This window comes from Giraffa tippelskirchi, chromosome 10 (assembly GCF_054371585.1).
Source record: "Giraffa tippelskirchi isolate mGirTip1 chromosome 10, T2T-mGirTip1v1.2.pri, whole genome shotgun sequence".
In the NCBI taxonomy this organism is placed as follows: domain Eukaryota; kingdom Metazoa; phylum Chordata; class Mammalia; order Artiodactyla; family Giraffidae; genus Giraffa; species Giraffa tippelskirchi.
In genome coordinates this window covers 97,468,307-97,480,751 of record NC_137284.1, presented here as the reverse complement: position 1 = coordinate 97,480,751, position 12,445 = coordinate 97,468,307, and the positions used below count along the sequence as shown (strand labels likewise).

Genomic DNA, 12,445 nt, shown 5'->3' with positions numbered 1-12,445 from the left:
AATAAGTCTAAGATGAGAAAGTATAGAGCAGTTTTGCTTTCTCGGTAAAAAAAACAAAATAGAACTGAATAAAAGTCTAAATGATATGTATTTTTTATTGAAACAACTAAAAAAAAACAGTTAATCATTTCACTAAATATGCTATATTGTGTATTATATATGTGTGTGTGTGTGTATATATATATATATATATAAAATATACTGCTTGCTATCAGTACTTTAATTTTGTCAGCTTATTGGTAGTGTGTAAGTCTTAAGGGCTAGTAAAAACAGTTTCTTCAAAATTCTAAAAGTTTCCAAAAGAAATATTTGATAAATTCATGAGCAGGTTACCACAATTTTTATTTGTTGCCTGTGGTAGTGATTGAGACTTTGTTTTTAATGCTTTCTTACATTTACCCCAATGGAAGAGAGAGAGGAATAAGGGAACAAAGGAAGTTAAGACATTTATATAGACATAGTAGATTCCAGTGTATGTTTAGCATAGCATATGCTAAACGTATGCTATCTTCCATTCTCTACACCACTCTTGCCTATTTAAAATCACTTACTTTTTATATTTTGCCTTTTGATTTTAATAATACTTTTAAACAGTTTAGAAGAAAATAATATGAAAACACATGAAATACATATTTTTAATTAGCATATACTAGAAGTATGCCCTTCTGTTTTATGACTTTCAACATGTGTATAGATGTATGTACCTATTACCAAAATGAAGATATAAAGTGATTCCATCACCCCCCAAAACTGCCTCATTTTCTTCTTTTCCTTCATTTCTCCCATTGTGTTCACATCCACTTCTCCCAGCCCCTAGCAGCCATTAATCTGTTCTCCCTTGCTATAAAATATTGTTTATTTGAAAATATCATATAAATGGAAACTTATATCATTGCAGTGTAACCTTCTGAGACTGGTTTGTTTCATTCAGCACAAGGCTTTTGAGATTCATCCAAGGTGTTGCACATATTGGTAATTTGTTCCTTTTCATTGCTGGGTGGTATTCCATTGCATAGATGCATTATCACTTACCCATTCACCCATATGTGGACATTTCGGTTGTGGATTGTTCTGGTTTTGAGCAATTTTGAATAGATTTTTGTGGAAACACAGAGTTAGATACCTGGAAGTGGGATCGTTGTGTCATATGATGTATGTTTATAAGAAATTGCTAACCTGTTTTCTGTACCACTTGTACCATTTTGCATTGCCAAAGCAATGTTTTAGAGCTCTTATCGTTTTGCATCCTCACCAGCACTTGGTATTATCAGTCTTCTTTATTTTAGCCATTCTATTAGGTATATAATGGTGTTTCATGATTTTAATATTCATTTCCCTAATAATTAATGATATCGCACATCCTTTTTTGCTTTTATCTATTTTCTGTTTATCTTCTTTGATGAAGTGCGTTTCATGTCTTTTGTTTACTGTTTTCTTACGGTTGTATTTTGATAGTATATGTTCCAGATACAAATTGTTTATTGGATATGTGATTTGCTGATATTTTCTCTAGTTTATGGTGACTCAGATGGTAAAGAATCCACCTGCAATGCAGGAGACCAGGGTTTGATCCCTAGGTCTGGAACATCCCCTGGAGAAGGGAATGGCAACACACTCCGGTATTCTTGCATGGGGCATTCCATGAACAGAGGAGCCTGGCAGGGTACAGTCCATGGGGTGGCAAAGAGTCAGATACAACTGAGCTACTAACACACACTCTCCAGTTTATAGCTTGTCTTTTCATTCTTTTGTTGTTGTTGTTATTGTTGAGTAACTCAGTTGTGTCCGACTCTTTGCAACCCCATGTACTGCAGCATGCTAGGCTCCTCTGTCGTTCACCATCTCCCAGAGTTAGCTCAAACTCATGTCCATTGAGTCGGTCATGCCATCCAATCATCTTGTCCTCTCTCATCCCCTTCTCCTCCTGCCTTCAGTCTTTCCCACCATCAGGGTGTTTTCCAATGAGTCTGCTCTTTGCACCAGGTGGCCAAAGTATTGGAGCTTCAGCTTCAACATCTGTCACTTCAATGAATATTCAGGATTGTTTTCCTTTAGGATTGACTGCTTTGATCTCCTTGCTGTCCAAGGGACTCTCAAGAGTCTTCTCCAAAATCACCGTTTGAAAGCATCAATTCTTCTTTCATTTTTTTAACATCTATAACAGAGCGTAAGTTTTTAATTTCAGTAAGGTCCAGCTTGTCAGCTTTTTTTAATGGATCAGGGTTTTAGTGTCACGTCTAGTAACTTTTTGCCTAACCCCAGGTCATGAAGGTTTTTCTTCTGTTTCCTTTTAATTTTTGTTAATTTCTATATTTTTCATTTAGAGCTATGATCCATTTTGAGGTAATTTTTTTTTGGTAAGGAGTGAGGTTTACATTGCAGTGTATTTTTTGCTCATGCATATCTAATTGTTTGGATATCATTTGTTGAAAAGATATTTTTCAACATTGAATTACCTTTGTACCTTTGACAAAAATCATTTGGCTATATACATGTGGGATATATTTTTTGGCTGTCAGCTCTGTTCTATTCATTATCTATCCCTTTGTCAGTACCATGCTATCTTAATGACTAACTTTTTTTAATACTTTTTATTATTATATTTTTCTTTTTCATTATGGTTTATTATGGGGTATTGTATATAGTTCCTTGTGTTCTGCAGTAGGACCTTGCTGTTTGTGCATCTTATATATAGTAGTTTGCAACTCCTAATCCCAGACTCCCAATCTGTCCTTGCCTGGTGCCCCCAAAACCACAAGTCTGTTCTCTGTGTTTAAGGTCTGTTTTTGTTCGTAGGTATGTTCACTGGTGTTATATTTAGATTCTATATATAAGTGATATTCTATGCTTTCTTACTTCCTTTCCTTAGTCTGATAATCTCTAGGTCTGTCTGTGTTGCTACAAATGACATTATTTCATTCTGTTTTATGGCTGAATAGTATTCCTGTGTGTGTGTGTGTGTGTGTGTGTGTGTGTGTATACTACATCTTCTTTATCCATTCAGCTGTTGATGGACATTTAGGCTGCTTCCATATATTGGCTAATGTAAGTAGTGCTGCTATGAACTCTGGGGTGTATGTATCATTTTCAGTTATGGTTTTGTTCAGATACATATCCAGGAGTGGGATTGTGGTTCTTTGACAGTTCTATTTTTAGATTTTTTAAGGAACTTCTGTGCTGTTTTCCATAGTGGCTGCATCAATTTACAGTCCCACCAACAGTGTAGGAGGGTTCCCTTTTCTGCACACCCTCTCCTCAGCATTTATTATTTGTAGATTTTTTTAACAGTGGCCATTCTGACCTGTGAGGTGGTACCTCATTGTAATTTTTTTTTGCATTTCTCTAACAATTAGTGATGTTGAGAATCTTTTCATGTGCCTATTGGTCATCTGTATGTCCTTCTTGGAGAAATGTCTGTTTAGGTTTTCTGCCCATTTTTTGATTGAATTGTGTTGTTGTTGAGTTGTATGAGATGTTTGTATTATATTTTGGAGACGAAGCCCTTATTGGTCACATCATTTGCAAATATTTTCTCCCAGTCTATAGGATGTTTTCTCGTTTTATTTATGGTTTCCTTTGCTGTGCAAAAGCATAAAAGTTTGATTGGGTCCCATTTTTTATTTTTGCTTTTGTTTCTTTTGTCTTAGGAGACTGATCCAGGAAAACGTTGGTAAGATTTAGGTTAGAGAATGTTTTGCCTATGTTCTCTTCTAGGAGTTTTATGATATCATGTCTTATAAATAAATCTTTAAGCCATTTTGAGTTTATTTGTGTTTTAAGCCATTTTGTGTTTCGATATGAGCCAGTGTGCAGTCCATGGGGTCGCTACGAGTCGGACACGACTGAGTGACTTCACTTTCACTTTTTGCTTTCATGCATTGGAGAAGGAAATGGCAACACACTTCAGTGTTCTTGCCTGGAGAATCCCAGGGATGGCGGAGCCTGGTGGGCTGCCATCTCTGGGGTCGCACAGAGTCGGACACCACTGAGGTGACTTAGCAGCAGTAGCAGCAGTGTTCTAACTTCATTGATTTACATGTGGCTTTCCTAACACCACTTGCTGAAGAGACTATCTTTTCTGCATTGTATATTCTTGCCTCCTTTGTCAAAGATTAATTGACTGAGGTATATGGGTTTTTTGGGGGGCTTTGTATTCTATTCCGTTATGATCCGTATATGACTGTAGCTTAGGTGATGTGAACTCTCCAACTTTGTTCTTTTTCAAAATTGTTTTGGCTAGTCTATTTCATTTGCCATTACTACTTTGCGTTTACTACTGAAAGTGAAAGTTGCTCAGTGGTGTCTAACTCTTTGCAACACCTGGACTATACAGTCCATGAAATTCTCCAGGCCAGAATACTGGAGTGGGTAGCCTTTCCCTTCTCCAGGGGATCTTCCCAACCCAGAGATCAAACCCAGGTCTCCCACATTGCAGGCAGATTCTTTACCAGCTGAGCCACAAGGGAAGCCCGTTTACTGCTGAGGGTGTGAATAATATTTATTCCCTCTAATTTTCTAGTCAAAATCTTTTTTTTTTTAATACTTTGGTGGTGTTTGTGGTTGTTCTGGGCATCAGAGTGATTTCTTGATCTTGCTTGCATTTAAGGGAGGGAGCATTAATACATAGCCAAAATAATCTGCATTCATTGGATTCTTCAAACGTAGAAAAATAATAGTATAGGAAGCATTGGTGTTAGAATCAGCTTGTTGATATGTATCAAAGAAATTCTTCTTGGATTTTGATTGGACATTCATTGAATCTGTAGAATAGTTTGGGGAAAATTGTTATTTTACAATAAGGAGACTTCCTATCCATGAACCCAGCATATCTGTTTATTTAGAGCTTCTTTGATTTCTTTCATCAGTTTTGTGTAGTTTTCAGAATATTAGTCTTGCACATATTTTGTTAGATTTTTACGTAAGTTATAGGTTCTTGCTCCCTCTTCTTGCTTAGTTTTGTCCAACTCTTTGCAACCCCATGGAGCCTGCCAGGCTCCTCTGTCCATGGGATTTTCCAGGCAAGAATATTGAAGTGGGTTGCCATTTCCTACTCCAAGAAAGTTTTTTAGGTTATTGAGTAGTTTTCTTTATTTGTTTAAGACTCCGTGGGATTTTTCATTGGAAAGAATCATGTTTGCAAGTAGAAAGTTTTATTTATGAAATGCCTTTCATTCCTTTTTCTTACCTTATTGTACTAAAATCTCAGTATGATGTTAAATAGGAGGGATGAGAACAGACATTCTTGTCTTGTTCCTGATTTTATGGGGGAACTTTCAGTCTTTGACCACTAAGGATGAGGCTTTTTTGAAAATATCTTTTATCAGATTAAAGACACTCTCTTTTTAGTTTGCTAAGAATTTTTATCATTATTGGTTGTTGAGTGTTATTAAATAATTTTCTGCTTCTATTGAGGTATTTGTGGCTTTTCATCTTTAATCAGTTGATATCATGAATTACTATCATTTATTTTCAAATATTGAAAGAGCCCTACATTTCCAGGATAAACTCCACTTGGTTGTGATGTATGTTATCTTTTCTATATGTAATTGGATTAAATTTGCTAATATTTTATTGAGAGGATTTTTGCATCTACCTTCAGGAGGATTTTGGTCTTTGAGTTGTGTTTCTTATAGTGTTTTAGTCTTTGGTATAAGGTAATGCTGTTCTTTATAAAAATGTTGGAAGTTGTTTTCTGAAATAATTAGTGTAGAGCTGGTATTTCTTCCTTAAATACCTGTTAGAAGAAAACCTGAAGTTTTTATTTGTTGAAATGCTTTTAACAATAAATTTTATTTCTTTACTAGATCTAAGACTATTTCCTTTTCTGTTATTTTTAGTTTCCACATCAGAGCAGTGACAAGTGGACAATATGAAATAGGCTTTTGTTTTTGCCAAGTGTGGTCCCTTAATTCAGTGACTACTTGAGTGTGTATTTTAAAAATCACCTGGAAAGCTTCTCTCAATAGTGTTTTCTGGGCCTCATTTCCATAATCTAATTCAGTTGGTTGGGTAGGGCTCATGAATGTACATTTCTGCCAAGATCAGTGATCACCTTAGTTGAAGGTTATTGTACAGTGGTTGGGAAATTATTATAATTACTCATAACTTTTTCACTAAATGATAATACTGGGCTTGTCATCTAACCTTTCAAAATATATATATATATATGTATGTATGTATTCATTAGCATTAATCTCTGTAACATAGCCCTTGTTCTCTTAAAATAACGTCTGTCAGTATACCTGTTGATGGCGCTTCCCTGGTGGCTCAGACGAAAAAGAATCTGCCTGCAATGCAGGAGACCTGGGTTCAGTCCCCTGGAGAAGGGAATGGCAACTCACTCGGTATTCTTGCCGGGAGAATTCCACAGACAGAGGAGCCTGGCAGGCTATAGTCCATGGGGTCACAAAGAGTCGGACACAACTGAGTGACTAACAGTTTCAAATTTCAGTTTCATACCTGTTGATATTTGTCTCTCACTTATTTTTGAGCCAAAATTTCCCAAGATTCAGTCAGGTGTTATGTTCAAAACATTTTGAATTTATGCTTTCTTCCTCTCTACATTTTTTGTTTTTACTAATTAGTGTTATGCATTGTGATTATATTAAATAATTAAAAGAGTATTAACCTTAGAGTGTTTGAGTGATAAAAAAAAGTCAGTCTTTAAAATCTTAAGCCATTTTCAACAGAATTTTGAAGCAGTATAATTCCACATGGTTCTTTGGTTGTTTTAGCAGAGGCCTATGCTATGGAACATTTATATCTTCATTTCTGTTTCAGGTGCGTATAGCAGCCAAGTTCATCATTCATGCTCCTCCTGGAGAATTTAATGAAGTGTTTAATGGTGAGTGTTTAATTCATAACAGTAAGGCTTGATGTATCCACTACTCATTCTTTAAAGAATAAATTACATAACCAGTAACTAAGCTAAAGGGAATGGGTAGAAAAATCTGTATTTTCTGAATTGCAATGAAAATTTTTGTCAGTCTGCATTATGTAAGGTCTACAATATAATATACTTATGACATACGATTATTGTACCTGATAAATTTTAATCCTCTAAAAGAATAACATTGAATCATGTAAAAAGACAAGAGAAATTTAATTTTAACTATTCTTTGGAATTCTGAGATGCATTTTTTGTATGTCTTTTAAAGAAAAGCTTAGTAGATTAATAGAAACAGCCAAAAAAGGGAGAAACACTGTTTCACCATGCCTGTTTCACCTGCTTGGAAAATGACATCACATGTAAAAAAATTTGTTATTTAAATTATACCTCATAAATCGGTTAATAGTATGCCGTTCTTTAAACCTCACACTATATGGCAAACAGTTTTATAATTGTTCACCCACAGATGAGAAATTTAAATATAACATAGTCTCCTGGTTGCTGTAAAAACTCTAAAATACTTCCTCTTTAATGGTAAGAACGGTGTGGTTGGAACATTGAAACAGTCATGCAGAAAATGGCTTGTAGTGATCTTTATACAAAACTTTTTTAAAACAGTTTTGAGAATAAGCTACCATAAGTACTTTAAAAGATGTGTTACTTCTACTTCATATATATTTGGCCTTTACTATGTCTTAAATTAAAATTAAATTTATACATGGGTATTCAGTTTCATTTTTTTAAACATTCTACTCCAGAGTAAGCTATTTAAACCTGTTTTTTAAGAAGTTAATCATTCATTTTCATTCATAGTATAAGATACAATGGAATCTCACCTCAGAAAAGATTAGTTTTGCAAGTCAAAAAATGAGACAAAATTGTTGCTGTTGTGCAGTCAGTTGTGTTCGACTCTTTGCAACCCCGTGGACTATAGCACACCAGGCTTCCATTTTCCTTCATCATCTCCCAGAGATTGCTTAAACTCATGTCCATTGAGTTGGTGATGCCATTCAACCATCTCATCCTCTGTCATCCCCTTCTCCTGCCTTCAATCTTTCCTAGCATCAGGGTCTTTTCCAGTGAGTCAGGCCTTCACATCAGGTGGCCAAAGTATTGGAGCTTCAACTTCAGCATCAGTCCCTCCAATGAATATTCAGGATTGATTTCCTTTAGGATTGACTGCTTTGATCTTGCAGTCCAAGGGACTCTCAAGAGTCTTCTCAAACACCACAATTTGAAAGCATCAACACCACCTTTACGATCTAACTCTCACATCCATACATGTCTGCTGGAAAAACCATAGCTTTGACTATATAGACCTTTGTCAGCAAAGTGATGTCTCTGCTTTTTAATATGCTGTCTTAGGTTTTCCATAGGTTTTCTTCTATGAAGCCAGGCGTCTTTTAATCTCATGGCTGCAGTCACTATCTGTGGTGATTTTGGAGCCCAAGAAAATAAAGTCTGTCACTGTTTCCATTGTTTGCCCATCTATTTCCATGAAGTGATGGGACCAGATACAATAATCTTCATTTTTTGAATGTTAAGTTTTAAGTCAGCTTTTTCACTCTCCTCTTTCATCTTCATCAAGAGGCTCTTTACTTCCTCTTTGCTTTCTGCAGTAAGGGTGGTGTCATTTGCACATCTGAGGTTATTGATACTTCTCTTGGCAGTCTTGATTCCAGCTTGTGCTTCATCCAACCCGGCGTTTCACATGATGTATTCTGCAAACAGGGTGGCAATATACAGCCATTATATACTCCTGTCCCAATTTTGAACCAGTCCATTCATTATTCATGTCCGGTTCTAACTGTTGCTTCTTGTCCTGCATACAGGCTTCTCAGGAGACAGGTATGATGATCTGGTACTCCCATGTCTTTAAGATTTTTCACAGTTTGTTGTGATCCACACAGTCAAAGGCGTTAGCTTGGTCAGTGAAACAGAAGTAGATGGATGTTTCTCTGGAATTCCCTTGCTTTTTCTGTGACCCAGCAGATGTTGACAATTTGTTCTCTGGTTCCTCTGCTTTTGCTAAATCCAGCTCGTACATCTGAAAGTTCTCAGTTCACGTACTGTTGAAGCCTAGCTCAGAGGATTTTGAGCATGACCTTGCTGGCATGTGAAATGAGTACAATCGTGTGGTAGTTAGAACATTTTTTGGCATTGCCCTTCTTTGAGATTGGAATGAAAACTGACCTTTTCCAGTCTTGTGGCCACTGCTGAGTTTTCCAAATTTGCTGGCATATTGAATGCAGCCCTTTAACAGCATCATATTTTAGAATTTGAAATAGCTCAGCCATTTCAAATCCTAAAATACCCTAGAAAAATCCCCTAAATTATCCACAAATGGTATTAATGTATGATTTAGTACATAAAGTTACATATGGCAATTGTTACACATTTAAAAATTTAACTACTGTGCTACACTCAGGAAGAATGGTAGTCTGTATTGTGAAAAATCTGAAAGTTAAAATATTCTCCCTTTCAAGATAACTATAAAAATCTGAAGCAATAAGTTGGGAAATTGGGGAGAATTCAAAAATACTTGTTTCCTGTAGGTCTTAACTTCTCTTTTAATATTCAGTCTTTATAGTCTAAATACACATTAATATGTTTGATGGTTGGGACCTTAAAGAAGACAGAGTCTCTTCTCCCTTGGGTGAAAATTGGCGTTTAACTTAAATTGATATGGGGAAATTGCACTAAAGTCAGTGGCTCCCAAACTCCTGTACAATTTACAGAGCCAAGAATAAATTATAATTCTGAGAGAGGTTTTTCACTTACTGTTCCAAGTTAAATGCCTTACAAACGTGTTCATCAGAAAGACCCTTGAAGAATATATGAGTCCTAGAAATTGCTTTTGTAAGTCTCATTGGAAATTAATATTGAGTTGATACATTCTGTGTTGAGGTCCAGTAGATTTGGGCATTCAGGATAAGCCATTCAGTAGGCCTGGGCTGGGGCTGTGGAATGGAAGTTGGGGATATAAGCTACTATGTAGGTTTTAACTGAAGGAGTATATTAGTGTTAAAAAGGAATTAAATATTTGAAGGGAAAATCTCATATGCATTTGATTATTTTTATGCTATTTTTGTTGATAACATTAACATCAGAATAATTTCATGGAAGCCACAAAGTTTAGAAATGCAGAGTCATAATCTTGTCAAATTAGTGCTTCCCAAATGCTGTTTTCCAGATTGACTGTGTTAGAATCGTTACAACATAGATTTTTTTGGTCTTAGTTTTCAGGAACTGATGTGTTATCTGGGCAGGAGCTCTGAAATGTATACTGTTCTTTGTTTTTTTTAGACTCCCACTCATCACCCATTGTTCTAATGTGTGGTCTGACTTGAAACCACATCCCTTAAAAGTAGTTTTTATTTTATTCAAATTCTTCTCTATTTCTTTCATTGTATTCTACATATGATAAAAGTTTGAACTTTTTTTTCCAGAGTAAAGATAACAGGATCAATAGATTCTGCTTTTAAATTATTTTCCCATTTAAATGGGAGAAGAGACACTACTGTGCAATACCACTGTTAATGCTTGTGCTTTAAATACTGAAGATATAAGAATCATATGTGTCAAGTAGAATTGCCAGTTTACTTTGTGAGATAGGACTACCTATAGTTGTAAATATCTTTGTTTTAGTTTTTCAGCAGAAGCTTCCATTGTTTAAAATCAGTTAATTTAGAAATCAAATTGGAGTTATATTAGTGGTTAGTCAAAGAGATTTTTTTTAAAAAAATTGTGACCTACTGCTGAAAAGAGGTATGTGAATAGGCAATATTTTTTCCTTTGGAATAACTTTATATTTTTATTGGCTCGTAGTCATTCTAAAATTTCTCAAGTGCAGAAGAGAATCTAGAATCACGCAGAATTCTACCTTCTCTTCTCCACTGTTTGAATAAAATACTTCAAACATTTCTCAACTTAGACTCATGTATATAACATTACATAAGTGTAGTACTATACATGATGAGTTTTCTCCTACCTGTTTATTGTATATTTATTTCCATGTTGATAAATGCATATCTACATTATATCTACTAGAAGCCCAATTTTACACTATTTATAAGAACTGTTGTCTGTGTTATATTTAACCAGTTTCTTAAGTTATTTGTGTTATTTTCGTTTAATGAAAAAATTAGAATACTTTGTTGTATGTATATTTTATGATAGCAGTTATGTACAATAGCCAAGTGTGTAGGGAAAATAATGAAAGAAAATACACGGAGACTAGAGTAGAATTTTGTTTGGTTTCTGGTGAAATTTTGTGATTTTTTTTTTTCCCAACTAAAAGTTGTAGTTTTAGTTTTGTTTTAATGATTAACAGATACATGTCTGTATAGTTGAGTCTAAAATGAGGACAAAGTTAAGAATCAACAACCAAAATGAGATTACTCAATCAAGTGAAGTAGTTATCCATATCCAACTAAACACATTCATCTGTTGTTGAACATGAGATGTCTGGGAAACAAAATGCCTACATCTGTACTGTGTTCACAAGCTGTTTCTTGTTTTAATCACTTTTTCCATGAAGCAAATTCATTTGAGACTCATGATAATATTGTCACACTAAGAGGCATAGTCCTCAATCTTTTGCAGATCTGTTCACATCGTCTTTTTTGTGTAGCTTATCTTCACTTTAATCTTTGGAGACACAAAGAAGAAAGTTACAGGTACAAGTGGTTACAGTCTCAGTCTGCCTGTGTTTGAAATAACACATTTTTATTTCATTCCATCTCCTATTTCCTTTCCAAAATCTTTTCTTATTAATACCATGATGTGTTTCTGTGGTTATTTTGGTCATCACAGTAACATTTTGATCTTCTGTACATATTTTGGGGGGTGGGTAGGAGGCTAGTATATGACTAAAATAACTTAAATTCAGTCCATAGAAATTTCAAATATAGGAAAATAGTAATACTGAAAACATAATGTTTGTTTTGCAGATGTTCGGTTACTACTTAATAATGATAATCTTCTCAGGGAAGGAGCAGCCCAGTAAGTATTATGTATTATATTAACATAATTAAAGTGACATGGGAAAAACTTTTAAAGGAGTTTTTAGGTACTAATCCATGAAACAGATACTTGTACATTAAGTTCATATATATGTTCTAGATTAGAAGAGAAATATTTTGACCACAGAGGGATATAGAGACACAACTATGACATGAAACTCTGGATTCATTGTGTGTTTGGCGGTGGCTTATATACTTAATACTACATTTTGACATTTGCACAGTTGGATAAAATTATTTTAGAAACTTTGATTTTTGAAATTGTGATACTTTCAATTTTATGCAAGCTTAACTTTCTTTTAAATGCTTGATCCTAGTAGATATTTGAGGAGGACCGACTACTATATAGCACAGGGATCTATAGTCAGTATCTTGTCATAACCTGTAGTGGAAAAGAATCTGAAAAAGAATGTATATGTTTGTATTACTGAATCACTTTGCTGTGTACCTGAAATATTACAGATCAAGTGTACTTCAATTTAAAAACTAGGTTTTTGAAGGTTAGGGACTTATTTGTCCATAAATACTTAAC

The 12,445-nt window shown here is 34.8% G+C and overlaps 1 protein-coding gene across 1 annotated transcript in view; it reads left to right on the top strand.

Annotated features, from left to right (window-relative positions):
• CAPZA2 (capping actin protein of muscle Z-line subunit alpha 2) overlaps positions 1–12,445 on the top strand; it is a 59,875-nt gene that overhangs the window by 23,732 nt on the left and 23,698 nt on the right. Inside the window, exons 2-3 of the mRNA XM_081537883.1 lie at positions 6,781–6,844; positions 11,842–11,893. Coding sequence (XP_081394009.1) covers positions 6,781–6,844; positions 11,842–11,893 — 116 coding nt within the window. The remainder of the gene's footprint in view (positions 1–6,780; positions 6,845–11,841; positions 11,894–12,445) is intronic.